Source organism: Chiloscyllium punctatum, chromosome 3, assembly GCF_047496795.1.
Source record: "Chiloscyllium punctatum isolate Juve2018m chromosome 3, sChiPun1.3, whole genome shotgun sequence".
NCBI lineage: Eukaryota > Metazoa > Chordata > Chondrichthyes > Orectolobiformes > Hemiscylliidae > Chiloscyllium > Chiloscyllium punctatum.
The window spans coordinates 116,621,425-116,637,303 of NC_092741.1; the positions used below are offsets into that span (position 1 = coordinate 116,621,425).

General features: G+C 39.9%; 1 protein-coding gene across 1 annotated transcript in view; it reads left to right on the plus strand.

The window, feature by feature from the left end:
• The first annotated feature begins 265 nt into the window (after positions 1 to 265).
• Positions 266 to 15,879, plus strand: part of tbp (TATA box binding protein) — a 28,817-nt gene continuing 13,203 nt past the window's right edge. The window contains exons 1-4 of the mRNA XM_072558916.1: positions 266 to 381; positions 1,367 to 1,588; positions 6,425 to 6,753; positions 15,202 to 15,289. Of these exons, the coding sequence (XP_072415017.1) occupies positions 1,532 to 1,588; positions 6,425 to 6,753; positions 15,202 to 15,289 (474 nt within the window). The 5' untranslated portion in view covers positions 266 to 381; positions 1,367 to 1,531. The remainder of the gene's footprint in view (positions 382 to 1,366; positions 1,589 to 6,424; positions 6,754 to 15,201; positions 15,290 to 15,879) is intronic.

Consider the following 15,879-nt stretch of genomic DNA (forward strand, 5'->3'; position numbering starts at 1 on the left):
CTGCTGAGCTTTCCAGCAACTTCTGTTTTTGCTTTTCGTTCGTCAAAAGCTCAATTACATTCATTTAAACGCCAATCTCGTTTGCAGCAAAAAATCCCTCAGATGCTCCGAGTTTCCAGGGAAGCTTTCCTTTTCCTCAGTTCTCACCCCAGAGCCTTACAGACCGAGCGGTTAGACGGAATGAAATCCTTCACCGGGAGAAAGCACAAGCTGACAGCCGCCCTTCCCGCCTTCCGCGCGAGCGGCACCGGGTCACGTGATCGTGCGCGCTCCCACGCGGTGGCCGCTGGGAATGGCTGGCCCACGGCTCCGAGCGCCAGCTGAAAGTGACGGGGTTGCCGGGTGATCAGACGCGAGCAGCCCAAGACACTCAGTCCCTCGGTGAGCGAGTGGCTGGTGGGGGTGTGGGAGAAGGAGACGATTAACGTCTCAAAGCCGGATCTTACAGTTTCCAGACTCGGGAGTCTGAGGACAGCTGCCTGTGCTGGAGCTTGGGCCTGTACCGGCTATTGCGTCCATCCCCGTCAAATGGTTTGCGAAAGGGTCACGTTGAATGTGGGGGGTGGAGGCTGGAGGAATCAGATGTTCTCACCCGAGTTGATAGTATTCTCAAGAGAGCTGTTTGCAAACTAATGATGGGGATGTCAAAATGTGTGGTGCTGGAAAAGCACAGTCGTTCAGACAGCATCCGAGGAGCAGGAGAGTCGATGTATCGACCATAAGTCCCTATCAGCTATTCTTGATGAAGAAGTTTTTGCTCGAAACGTCGACCCTCCTGCTCCTCGGATGCTTTCTGATCGGCTGTACTTTTCAAGCACTACACGTTTTGACTCTGATCTCCAGCATCTGTAGTCTCTACTTTCTCCTAATTATGGGGATGTATATTTATTTCTCCCTCTCACTCTCTGTCACGTTCTTTCTCACCTCTTTCCCCTCTCTTTCTCCCCTCTTCCCCACACCCCAACTTTCTATCTCCTTTTTCACCAACCTTGGTGATGCATCATCCACTTTATATTTTGTTTCCCTCCCCTCCCATTTTCTGGTATGCACTGCTGCCCCTCTCGATGCCCTCCTCACTGAAATCCCCATTTGGCATCTACTGCCTTCACCAACTGCTCCCTTGATGCCTACTGCATAACCCACCCCTCACTCTTGACATCTCCACTTCTCATTGACATCCACTGACTCACACCACCCATCTGCCCTTTTGATACCCACTGCCTCACCGATCCCCACTGTCCCATTTTACTTGATGTTGACATTGTGCCCAACACCTTTGCACTTGCATAGCACCCATTGTTCCCACCCCTTTCTCCATGCCCTCCATTTTGCTCATCCCGCTTATCTGCATCCAATCTATTTTCAGGTTTGGATCCTCGGTAAAATTTTTCTGGTTACAGTTGCTGATTGACTGTGTAGAGCTTGGCAATGAGATACAGCTGAGGTTTCTTTGGAATTAAATCGTGCTTTTGAAGTGACTAAGGACACCAATTATCTCCTCCTGCGAAGTTATCAACTACGTACACTGGCCATGGATCAGTCAAACAATGGCCTGCCACCCTACGCTCAAGGGTTATCATCACCGCCGGTAAGTGCACTGCAACTTTCTGTTGCCTTTCTAGCACTACAAAGTTTGCAGTGGATTATACCAAAAAAGAAGTTGGGAGAAGTACCTGAACTGGCTTTTGAGAAATTTTAATGGTTGAAGATGATCTTGAGGATTGTGACTGAAGGAATTGCTGATTGCCAAGAATGTATAGTCATAAATAGTAAGTTAAAGCTAGAAAAGTTAACCAATTCTGCTGAAGACCACAGAGCTAAAGTCAAAGCATTTCAGAATAAGGACCAGAAATTTTAGTTCAGGAAGAGTCATTGGGATGTTACAAGAACTGGGTGTTGGTTATTTGTGATAAGTCCTAACTGTGAGGTGAGGTGCCCAATGTGTTATACTCTATATATTCTGAAACTGGGGAGATGGGAAGAACATAGAAGATGTTTAATATGATAACTGTGTCAATATTGCAATTTAATCAAGTTTTGTGTAGCTTTGAAACTCTACCAGTAAAGTTTCTACATTATACATTGTGTACACTCTGAGCATGCTTACAGCTGAGTTAGTAGATTGGTTCCTATCATAAATTTCACTGTTCAAATGATGCTTTGGATTTTCTAATGTTCAACTGTATCATTACAGCAGTTGTATTTGAGTTAAAAGTGCTCATTTCTGTATTAATGGCAACTGATACCACATCATAGACTCCCTACAATGTGGAAGCAGGCCATTTGGCCCACAAGGTCCACACCAACCCTCTGGAGAGCATCCCATTCAGACCTTCCCCCGTACCCTATTCCTGCTTTGGACTGATGTTGGTGCTTAGTGGCTCTAGGAAGCAAAGCTATAGGTAAAGAATAGAAGCAGATCAGCTATGGAATGGAATCAGCAAAAAACTGGAGCTGACCAGGATAGTCATTGGTTGAGATGAACTGTTAAGTTGAAGAGGAGTAGAACAAGAAGACAAAACTATGCTAATTAAATGAAGGGAAGTTGGAATAGTCTACAATATTGAAAGTAGATGATTGATTGCCACAAAGGAAACCATTTGTGACCTTTAATTCAACAAACATCTCTCGGCAGATTTACACTGGTTAAGCAAGTAGGTGAAATCTTGACAGGTGGAATATAATGTGGGGAAATATAAAGTTGTACACTTTGGCATGAAGCATAGAGGAGTTGCATATTATTTAATTGGAGAAAGACTAAAAAGCTGCAGAACAATGAGATTTGTTGCATAGATCAATAGTCTAGCATTAAGTTTATTGGTTAATAGGGAAAGTAAATGGAATGTTGTCCTTTATTTCAAAAGGAATGTAGCATAAAAGTAGAGAGGTTTTGCTAAAAACATACAAAGCACTAGTCAGACCACAGATGGAATGCTGTAAACAGTTTTCTACCCCTTTATCAAAGGAAAACTGTACTGGCATTGGAGGCAGTTCAGAAAACGTTCACTAGGTTGATACAGGTATGGAGGAGCTATCCTTTACGGAGAGTTCGAGTAGTTTGGGCTTGTACTCATTGGAGTTTAGAAGAATGAGGCAACCTTGTTGAAACATAAGATTTTTAGGGGAGTTGACAAGGTAGATGCATAAAGTTGTTTTGCCCTAAAGCAGAGTCTAACACCACCAGGCAAAACATCACAATAAAGCATCCCCAAAGATGAAGAGGAATTTCATCTCGGGGCAGAGAATCTGTAAAATTCTCTACTTAGGGCGCTGTTGAGGCTATATTGTTAAGTATATTGAAGGCTGAGAAAGGCAGATTTTTAGGGTGTAGGTTTGCTCGCTGAGCTGGAGGTTTGATATCTAGACGTTTCATTACCTGGCTAGGTAACATCGTCAGTGGCGACCTCCAAGTGAAACGAAGCTGTTGTCTCCTGCTTTCTATTTATATGTTTGTCCTGGATGGGGTTCCTGGGGTTTGTGGTGATGTAATTTCCTGTTCGTTTTCTGAGGGGTTGATAGATGGTATCTAGATCTATGTGTTTGTTTATGGCGTTGTGGTTGGAGTGCCAGGCCTCTAGGAATTCTCTGGCACGTCTTTGCTTAGCCTATCCCAGGATAGATGTGTTGTCCCAGTCGAAATGGTGGTTTTTTTCATCTGTGTGCAGGGCTACGAGGGAGAGAGGGTCGTGTCTTTTTGTGGCTAGCTGGTTTTCATGTATCCTGGTGGCTAACTTTCTTCCTGTTTGTCCTACGTAGTGTTTGTGGCATTGTGGTCATGAAACGTCTGGATATCAAACCTACAGCTCAGCGAGCAAACCTACACCCTAAACCTCAACCTGAGCTACAAACCTTGCAAAAAAGGCTGATTTTTAATCAGCAAGGGCTATGGGGAAATGGAAGGAAAGTGGAGGTCAGGATTATCAGATCAGCCATGATCTCATTGAATGTTAGTGCAGATTCAATGGGCTGAATGGCCTACTTCTGCTCTTGCGTCTCATGGTCATCTGCAGTATATTGGTTTTTCACCATCTTTTCAGCTGGTTTGTTTAGTTTTATTTTATTATGGACATATGGTGTGGATAATCGTTTTTAATAAAATAATATGTCTCAGAATTAATGCAATCTATATTTAAACTGTATTCACGATAGATTCAGCTAAAACAAAATAAAATGATGCAAGTGGCAAAATTTGAGAGAAAACATTAACAATGTGCGTTTATATGTAATCTTTTTAATGACGTAAAATGCTCCAAATTGCTATACATGTGCTTTATAGAACAACATTTACGCACTGTCTCATTAGGAGATATTAAGCCAATAAAAAAAAAAGCAAGAAACAAGTGGCACCAGCCAGGAATGCATTGTATATTCAGGTCTTCATGTGGCAAAGGCAATAATGAGGGTTTCAGCAGATAATATACAGAGCAGACATGGAAAATAATTTGCACTGATAATTGTATTTAAAGTGGCTTGGTCAGACTTTAAAAGCAGAATTAGCAAGAGCAGCTACTTGCTACTTTTTGTGCATTACTGATAGCTTTGTTAATACCAATGTATCATCTGCCAATTATTTAACTAGAAACAGTGAACTATAATTGGACACAACTAAGTTTGTAGTTTTGAGACTTTATTTTCTTAGGCAAAAATGTTCAGGCTTATAGAACCAAGACAGGTGATAGAGTTAAGATGTAGATGAGAAATGATTGAATTGAATGGCAACATTGACTCGAGGGCTTAAATGATCACTTCTTCTTGTGATTTACTGTGCCTAGATAAGTCTAATCCTTTTTCTTTGAATTGAATTCTGTTTTTTTTAAATAGATATTTTTATTGAAAGATAAGATTTTTTTATCAAATTACAAAATTACAACAACAATAAACCAACAAAAAAAAGCTACTCTGTATATATAACAAAAAAAATGCAAACACAACGTAACTATACTCATGTGCAAGATGAACAAATCAGTAAAAGCAATTAATAAATAAATAAAATGGCTCAGCGCAACAAAACATTAGCTCCTGACCTCCGAGACCATTGAGTATTACACATGAATTTATTCAAAATTCTTCCTTCAAGGGCATCAAGTTCACTAAATCAGAGTGCCATGGCTACACAAAAGCCCAAGTGAAGTTGGCAGATAAATCAATATTCAGATAGTCCAAAAAGGGTTGCCAGATCTTATGAAAATTTTCAGTTTTTTGGTGTACCTTATTCATAAGTTCAAAAGAATATGTTCCATGATCAGCCTACACCACCCGAAAGCACGGGGTTGGGGGGTTTTCAGAGACACAACACATCAAAATATTTTTCCTCGCACGGGAAGTGAGACTATTAAAAAGTTTTTTTCCTGTGAGCGTCTAAAGAAGCTAAATTGGGTAGGCCCAGGAGAAGATAGGGTCTCACTTCACTTTGAAGACCCTCTCTATTACTCCTGCCACAGTACTCCAATATGTACAGCGCCTGCGGCAACACCACAGACAATGAGTGAGAGTACTGATACTTATTTTACACTTAGGACATAATGAAGATACTCCCACCTTAAATTTTGCGAGATGGTGTGGGGCCAAATGGGCCCTATGCAGGATCTTTAGCTGCATAGCATGGGTCGCATTACAGATCGAAATCTGGATTCTGGGTATTTATGAATGCTTTGACATTCCATTCCACAATTTTGCACACTTTTTGACTTAGGATTTTGACTTAAGTCAAGTTATTTTTTATTGGATGAATGTTCAGTAATTTCACCTTTATTTTGAGGAAATCCATTCTTTTTGTTGTGAAAAATGGATCAGTAACTAACTTTGTAATGCTGGGGGAATTCACTAAAATGAGATGAGAACTGTGGTTGAAAAGCAGTGAGGGCAGTTTTCTGTCAAACTAGCCTGTGATTGTTAGTGTCTGGGATGAGTTGTACAGGGTTCCTGGTTATCTGAAAACATTCAGGGTAGGGAAGAAAATTGATAAATAATTGCATGTATTTTAAATATAAAGCCAATTTTTAAGGCAGTTTAAAGTGAGAGTCTGCCTGTGGTCTGTGCAAAGTGAAATGCATTTACTACTTTGATTTCAGTTTCTTTGCAACCTGGTAATAGTGTTCTGCGTCAAGAAAACTTCACCACTTGTATTGGTTCTTGATGGTCAGTTTTACTATCAGCTAACTTCAACTCAGCTGCGCTAAGCTTTCAACTTGTCGCCAGAGCAACAACTTTCATTTTATATCAAAAAATAATTGACGCTTGAGTGGAAGATATTACAACAGATGTCCTAAAACTTGGTGAAAGGGATAAGTTTTCTTGGAGAGAAGTTCTAATTCTGCAGGAGGTACTAGAGAGGTAGAGAGGGGTGAGTCTTTTAGGTTTTACTCGTAAAATTTGCCAATGTGTGTATGTCTGACACCCAGTTATCTTTTCTCCCCTCTTTCAGGGTGCCATGACACCAGGATTGCCCATGTTCAGTCCCATGATGCCATATGGCACAGGCCTGACTCCACAGCCCATTCAAAGCTCCAATAGCATCTCTCTCTTGGAAGAGCAGCAAAGACAGCAACAGCAGGCAGCACAGCAGTCCACAACAACTCAGCTGTCAACTCAAGTTACTTCCAGCCAGCCACCACAGTTGTTCCATTCACAAACAATGACCACAACTACTTTACCAGGCATCACGTCTCATTATCCCTCACCAATGACTCCTATGACACCCATAACCCCTGCTACCCCTGCTTCTGAGAGTTCAGGAATCGTACCACAACTACAGTAAGTGCCTTTTTTGAATTATGTTGGAGATGGTTCAAATTGCTTGCTGTGGTCTTAATAAGTGAGGTTACAATGCATATTGAGCCAGTAGTTTTTAATCGGCAAAAAAAACCTGAAATTGCTGGGAAAACTCAGCAAATCTGTGGAGAGAAAACAGAATTAACATTTTGGGTCAGTTTTAAAGAGGGGTCACTGGACCCAAAACATTAACTTTGCTTTCTCTCCACAGATCTGCTGAGTTTTCCCATCAATTTATTTTGTCTGATGTTCAGCATCTACACTTATTTAGAGTTTTTTTTGGGCAGTTCCACTTTTTAAAAAAAATTTAAATAATTACTCAACAGCTCATGGGATCTATTCGGGGTCAACTGCACCTACACTGCGAGATGTACATGGTGTAACTTTTTCAAAGTGTACCTCAATTAGACTGCTGTGAGTAGATTCAATTCCTGTGCCAGCTGAGGTTACCAGGAAGGCCTTGCTGCCTTAATCTCAACCTTTGCCTCAGTTGTGTAACCCTGAGGTTAAAGTCATCACCAGTTGTCACTGTGTAATGAAAGAGCAGTGTCTGGAACTATGACCAACTTTAATTCTCTGTGATCTTGCCTATACCTGCGTAGAATGACTGATTACCATTTGCATGTGCTGAGTTTATAGAGGCAGATTATTCTGGGCCCATTCAGGGATAAGTGTATGCAGAACAGCCAAAACTGTTCTCTGTTCTGTTTTATAATGTAAGCACCAGAAACTTGAAGTACAAAGCACTAATTTAGTGGATTTTGCTTGTAAGAGACAGTTCTTGAATACTGTTCAGCTGCTTCAAAGTTGCATTATGTGCTGAGAGCAGGACTAATTTCATCTATAAAAGCAAATAATTTTATCAAATGTTTTTAGTTGGCTTAAGTTATAGCTAATTCTAATACTGTCCACAAACTTAGGAGTACAAAGAACAAAGAAAATTACAGCACAGGAACAGGCCCTTCAGCCATCCAAGCCTGTGCCGATCCAGATCCTCCATCTAAACTTGTTGCCTATTTTCTAAGGATATGAATCCTTTTGCTCCCTGCCCATTCATGTATCTGACTAGATACATCTTAAATGATGTTATCGTGCCAGCCTGTACTACCTCCACTGGCAACACTTACCAGACCCACCACCCTCTGTGTAAAGAACTTTCCACGCATATCTCCCTTAAACTTTTCCACTTTTTACTTTGAACTAGTGACCCCAAGTAATTAAGTCCCCACTTTGGGGAGAAGGCTTCTTGCTATCGACCCTGTCTATACCTCTCATGATTTTGTAGACCTCAATCAGGTCCCCCCTCAGCCTCCACCTTTTTAATGAAAATAATCTTAATCTACCTAACCTTTCTTCATAGTTGGCAGCCTCCATAGCAGGCAACATTCTGGTGATCATCTTCTGCACCCTCTCCAAAGCATCTACATCCTTTTGGTAATGTGGTGCCTAGAATTGTACACGGTATTCCAGATGTGGCTGAAACAAAGTCTTCTACAACAGTAACATGATCTGCCAACGCTTGTATTCAATATCCCATCCAATGAAGGAAAACATGCCGTATGCCTTCTTGACCACTGTATTGACCCCACCTCAGGGTACAATGGACCTGAACACCTGTATCTCTCTGTACATTAATTTTCCCAAGGATTTTTATATTTGCTCTTGACTTAGATCTTCCAAAATGCATCACATTGCATTTGCCTGGATTGAAGTCCATTTGCCATTTCTCCACCCAACTCTCCAATCTATCTATATTCTACTGTACTCTGTGACAGTCCCCTTCACCATCTGCTACTCCACCAATCTTAGTGTCATCTGCAAACTTGATAATCAGACCACCTATATCTTCCTCCAGATCATTTATGTAAATCGCAAACAACAGTGGTCCCAGCACAGACCCTTGTGGAACACCACTGGTCACAGTTCTCCATTTTGAGAAACTCCCTTCCACTACTACTGTCTCCTGTTGCCCAGCCAGTTCTTTATCCAAATAGCTAGCACACTGTGGACCCCATGTGACTTCACTTTCTCCACCAGTATATCATTGGGAACCTTATCAAATGCCATACTGAAGTCCATGTATATGACATCTACAACCCTTCCCTCATCAATCAACTTTGTCACTTCCTCAAAGACTTCTATTAAGTTGGTAAGACATGACCTTCCCTATACAAAACCATGTTGCCTATCACTGATAAGCCCATTTTCTTCCCAATGAGAATAGATTCTATCCCTCAGTATCTTCTCAGGCAGCTTCCCTACCACAGACATCAGGTTCACTGGTCTATAATTATCTGGATTATCCCTGCTAGTAGTCATGAGGTCTAGAAAGAATGCTTGAATTGACATCTGACCAACTGGCTATCTGCATGGGAGTTATTTCAGTTGATGTACAATTTTAAAGAAGTGAATTCTGTACTGAGTTGTTCAGCTGATACACATGCCTGTGGCATTATTTCTTACATGTGACTTTGAATAGGTGCTTTAGATCAGAAGGATAGCAATACACTCCAAACAGTGTCTAAAATGACCAACTAACCTTCAGAACAGAATTCTGTTTGAGATTTGCACACTTGTGGTTTCTGTCCAAAAGAACGATAACCCTAAAGATTGAAAACAACCAAAGATGTTTTCTGAAATCAGTAGTTCTTGATGTATTGTGATAAGCTAAATAACTGCAGTCTTCTTGTGCTCTTGTGAGGTTTGAGTCTGATCACTGACAATCCTTTCATTAGTTTTCAACTCTTTGCTGCATGGAATTATCATGAAATTGGAAGCAATGGAAGTTACACAGCTACCCCTTGGATTTTATCAAAATTATATGCCTCCCAGTTCTGTATGTAGGTGGATAAAGCAAGCCTGAGCCTATCTCTATTTAAAGATGAGTGCAGCAAGATTTTCTGCTATCTCCATCCGATTTAACATTCTTTACAAGTTATAAGGGACAGCATACATGTTCAGATATTTTCAAAAGTATTATGGTATTCTATTTTGCTGGTTATAAGATGCTAATTGCGCTGTCTTGCAATCTTATGTGCTCTTTTGCATCACATAGGACAGTGTTGGAGTAGAATAGTGGATGCCTCAAAATATTGTGACTTTGTACAGCTTTAATTAGTTTTAAAAGTACGACTTCAATGGTGCAAAAATGTTTGTTCTAATCATGTATTCAAATTGCAAAGGCTGAAGTCCTAAGCATTGAAATAAAAACATTATTTTGTAACTTGAAAATTTCCATTGGGGTTTCTGTAAGCTTCAACTAAAACTTAGGTGGAAACCTCAGGGAATCCCAAGTATCAAAAGAAATCTTGTGAAATTCTCAAGTTTACCACAATTTGGGCTCTACATTGCATTGATACATTTGGTTGACATTTATATAAGGGAGCACTGCAGAGCGGAATGGCACTTACTTAAATCTTTGTTTAAAGGTGTGGCCTGTATTGCAATAAACTTGGAAGTTTAACGTGGTCTCTTCTGATCCTTGGAATTTACTGAGGTTTCCACCTACATGCACTTAATGCAAAGAGTCTTACAGGTAGATCTCTTAAGGTTCCTCAAATGAGGCCATTCAGGTAGAAGTTTAAAAGGGGGCAGTCACCTTGGAGGTGTACTATTAAACCCCAAGCAGTTGGGGAGAGATAGAAAGATTGATATGCAGATAAATATCAGAAGTGTAAAATTAAATGGGTTATAATAGTTGGGGATTTCAACTTTCCCAATGTTAACATGAATAGCCACTGTGTAAAAGGCTTAGAGAATTCTTAAAAAAGTGTCCAGGAGAACTTTTAAAGCCAGCACCTAGAAAACCCTTTGAGGGTACAGTGCTGGACCTACTTTTAGGGGACCACAAAAAATAGGAATAGGAATAGGAGTAGGCTGTTCAGCTCCTCGAGCCTGCTCTACCATTCAAAAGGATCATGGCTGATGGACACTCCTCGTGTCTATTTTCCTAGCTTTCTCAATAGTCCTGATCAAGAATCTGAGGCTTAAACATACATAAACACTGTGTTCCCCTCATCGCTCTGTGGCAAGGAGTTCCAAAGACACTGAAAAAAGAAATACCTCCTCATCTCCATCTTAAATTTTAAATTCCAATGAGTATAGTCTCAAACGGTCTAATCTTTGTTCATAAGAAAATTCCTCCATACCGAGCATCACCCTAAAGAATTTCCTCTGAACTGACTTTAATGAAATAAGAGGATCAAAACTGGTCTCAGTCCTTCAGATATGGTCTCACTAGCACCATGTACAGTTGCAGTAAGACTTCCCCACTCTTATACTCCAATCCCTTGAAATAAGGGCCAACATTTCATGCTTCTTTCTGACTACCTGCTTCACTTGTGTACTAGCTTTCTGTTTTATGTGTAAATACCCCCAAGTCCCTTTATATTGCAGCTTTCTACAGTTTATTTCCATTTACTGTTTTTTTTTCTCCCTTCCAAAATGAACAATTTCAAATTTTCTCAGATACTCCATTTGCCAACTTTTTACCCATTTAATCTATCATTGGTTCATACAAACAATTTATAGAGACAATTTTATAGTTTAAATTTTAAAGGCACTGGTTCTTCCACTGACAGGAAAAGGTTAATGCTAATTGCATGTACCTGTGATTTACATGCTAATACTTAGTAAATGGGCAGAGGTAACTCTTTCAATGATGTGTGAGGAAGAATGCAGAACTAGGCCGTAGAGAAGGAACCACAATACATATTACACAATGGTTTTTTTTTATATATATGGTGGTGCAGACCCAATGGGTCGAAGCCCTGTTGTGTACTTTATGATCCCAGCTGATGTTATTGCCAGGCAAGTCAGATTCCAGACTGAAACCTGGCTTGATTAAAAATGCTTTGATTTGGTTTATAACGAAATGCCCTTTTTCTCAAGCATAAGCATGAAAAGGTGCAAATATTCAGCACGGTGGCTCAGTGGTTAGCACTGCTGCCTCTCACCGCCTGGGACCCGGGTTTGATTCCAGCCTCGGGTGACTATCTGTGTGGACTTTGCACATTCTCCCAGTGTCTGCGTGCAGTGTAACCGGGTGCTCCGGTTATAGGTTAGGTGCATTAGTCAGGGGAAATGTTGAGGAATAGGATAGGGGAATGGTTCTGGATGGGTTACTCTTCAGAGGGGTTGGTGTGGACTTGTTGGGCCAAAGGCCTGTTTCCACATAGTTGGGATTCTATGAATTCATGAATATTCACTCTTAACTACAAAAAATAAAGATAAAATAGAAGAAACCAAACTAACAACTTATAACAAAAATTTTAAAGACTTTTTAAGCACAGTTCATTAATCTCAAAACACAGGTTTATAAATTGAAGAGGAAAATGACAAATTTTGTATCGTACTTAAAAATGCCACAATCCTCCCATTGGAGTCCCTATCTCTTGATAAGTTCAGCTGTAGCTTTTAACATTTAGACCAAAAATGCTGATAGCTTCTTCCTGGAGCTATGGATGGGGAGGGGGGTATCTATTACAAGGGATTCTGAGGGACAGAAGTAAACTGCATTTGGAAGGCAGGAATTAATCAAGGACAGTAAAAATAACTTTCAGGGGAGGTCATATCTGACGAATTCGATTGAATTTTTTAAAGAAATGACCCGTTAAGGGCAATTCTTTTGGTGTAGATTACTTGGATTTCAGCAAAGCTTTTGAAAAGGTTACATATGAGAGACTAATAGCAAAGATAACAGCCCAGGGGATCCAATGAAATTTGACAAATTGGAACCATAATTGGCTGAATGGCAGGAAGCAGGAGGTGATGATTAAGGAGTGATCTTTCTAGTCTGTGTCCAGTGGGGTCCCACAGGGATCACTATTGCAGTCCTTGCTGTATGTGGGTTTACGTAACTGATTCAGATTTGATGGTGGGAGGAGGGTTAGCAATTAAGATATATTGGGAGGGGCAAGGACAGGGTAGACAGGAAGGATTTTTTTCCCCCTTGATGGAGGAATCCATGATCAGTGGACATTGATTTAAAGTAAGGGGTACAATGCTAGGAGTTGAGGTAAAAGATTTTCACTTAGAGTGTGAATCTGGAATTCACTGCCTGTAAGGGTGTTAGAGGTAGAAACACTTAAATATTTAAGTATGCATTTGCGATGCCAAGGCAAACAAGGTTATGGGCCAAGTCCTGGAAATTGGAATTAGAATAGTTAAGTGGTTGGTTGTTTTTGATTGGGGCGGACGTGATGGGCTGAAGAGCATTTTCCCATGCTGCGGATCTTATGACTCTAAATTGATTCAGTGCTTCCTGTATTTACAACAATTACAATATTTTTTTTAAAGTACTTGACGGTGTATATGCACTTTGGGATATTCCAAGGCCATGGACCACTTCTTATTGTGCACCTGTTCTATCTTCATCCCTTTCTCTTTCTTCTAACAAAGTTGAGGATATTTTACAGTTTTCAATCCATTGTTAGTTTTTTTTCTAATCTCCTTACCTCAGGCTGTGTCAGCAGTTGCACTTTGGACTTAAAAGAAATGTCAATTTAGCATTTTTATGTCTGCCATCACAACCCCTGCCAAAATTGCCTGTCACAATGGGATTTTGAAACTACAAGACAACTCCCGTATCTGCAAGTCGGGTTTCCGCAGTTTCAGTTACCTGCAGTTTTGGGGATGTAGGGAACATTCCAGAACCAGGGACCAGGAGGCTGCCAGAAAGAAACATTTCCCTTTTAAATGAATGGGTTCGCACCTATCCAGGTTTCAGGCTTCCGCAGTAGTTCTTGGAACGTATCCCCCATGGGTACGGGAGGGACTACGGTATTTAATTTGCATGCTCAATTTTGTACCACTTTCTATTTGAATATATTACCATTCAGCAGATGCTGTCCAACTTCGCTAAAATGTTTGATTTTTTTTTTTCTGTACCTTGTATCAAACTGTATTAAAATAAGCGGGGATATAAAAAAGACAGTGGTCTTATTTTGTTAATTGCTTATGTAATGACACTGAATTGGATGTGAAATCAACCAACTACAATTATGCAACTTGATTTTAAGATGGAATATGTTTTCTTTGTGTTAAACAGTGCACTATATCAATCTTATGGTTTGAGAGCAATATTTTTTTCTATAAGCTACATCAAGGTATATGAATTGTTTAGACATCGTATCATTTAAATGGCTTCTTTACTGAAACATTAAATACTTTAAAGATATGCAGTTCAAGGTTTTGCCCCTTTTTTGTTCTCTCTCCTTTTTGATCTCAGCAGTTTCTTAAATGGCTACCCTGAAACTTAAGTTAATGCAAACATCTGTGACTTGAGTCAATCTCCTACATGAACGTTAGGTATCCAATAGTTCAATTGTTGTTTTTGACCAGCTCAGACTCAGTGGATCAAAGGGTCTTTTTCTGTGCTGTAGACCTCTGACTATTTTCATTAAATTTGATTTGAAATAATTTTCTTTGCAAGTTCAGAAATTTGGCAGGGATGAGAGATTGTTTCAAACCTACTTCCTTGTTCTTCTGTTCATGAAGGTGGGGCAAGCTCCCAAATTCTGTCATTCATCAAATCCTACATATGTTGTATTTGTGTCTCCCATCATAGATTTGTACACTGTACATACCATCCATTGAGTTTTGTCGTGTTCAGTCTATTCCTTGTTTTCATGAATTTCCTCCGGATTTATTAGTTATGGGAAAGAGGAGTGTTTCACTTTTCTTAAACCCCCAACCCTCCCACACAGTCTTTTCTGTTTATGCTCAAAAATGAAGTGGGAGATAAAAAAACAGAATTTTAAATTTAACAACCCTCCATCTTCTCCAGTCTTGCAACCCTCTGGAATCTCTGCAATCCAATTCTGGTATCATGTGTGCATCTCTTATTCCTATTGCCACATGTGACTTCAGCTGCATAGGCCCCAAGATTGGAAATTCCCTTCCTATGATAGCTCACCTCTCTGCTTCTCTCTCCTCCTTCCAGACACCCCATAAAACCTAGCTGGCCAAGTATTTGGTCACCTGTCACGTCTGTTTGGCTCAGGGTCACATTTTGTCTGATCACACACTTATGAAACTGGAATGTTATGATGTTAGAGGTCTTATGTAGATACAAATTGTTGTCTGATAACTGATGGATTATTACCCTTTAATGAGTCAGAAGGGTGCCATTGTGTTAAATGCCTAATTCCTGATTTTGAACTAAAGAATTAGGACAGCAATACTTGCCTACAATTATTCTCTTTTTCAAATTGATTTTCTCATTGAGAAAGTGAGATTAATTAACTGGCCTGTAATTTCTTTATCATATTGGCCAGGCAACTTCAAACATGTAAAATGTATAGAAGAATGTTGATTCTTGAATTGTAAGTCAGTTTTTGGAAGACCAACATTTTTCATTAGAAGGGAAACAATGTTTGAAATACATTGCAATGCTTTCTTAAGGAAACATTCAAATACTTTTTATTTTAGAAATATAGTGTCCACTGTCAATCTGGGTTGTAAACTGGACCTGAAGACAATAGCCCTTCGAGCAAGAAATGCTGAATATAATCCAAAGGTGGGTGGCTGTGCACGTGTGATTTTATGTATGTGTGCCTGAATGGTTTAGTGAAATATCTTCAAAAGATTTATAACAAAAAGCATTAGAGGTTAATCCACTTTCCCACATGCTTAAGAACTATTTAGGGACAGGAGCAAGGAAGGTTTGTGGTGGGAAAGAGATATGGGAATAGGATCAAATGAGAGGTCTTGATGTGATACTTTTCTTTCTCTCGTATTCAAAAATGCCATCTCTGTCACAGTTTTTCAAAATTTTGCTCTTCCCCTTTTAAAGTCTTTGTTTACATGACAGGTGCAATACCTTTCAGCCCAAGAAGATTAAACATAATTCCTGGAGATGAAACTGAAGCAGAATTCAGCAAAGAATAACTTCAGTTGTGTAGAGGTTTGAGCACCATAAACAACAACTGCCCTCTCCAAGCTTTGAGGGCAGTTGCTGAGTACGATTATTCCAGTTCAATCACTCATTGAAATGTATAAAATTCTTAACTGGTCAAGCATAAATGGGAACTGAGAGGCTGCTTCTCCTATGGGACAGTCTATAATCTTGAAGGGGACTAGATGAGAAATTTCATTTGTGTAGCCACT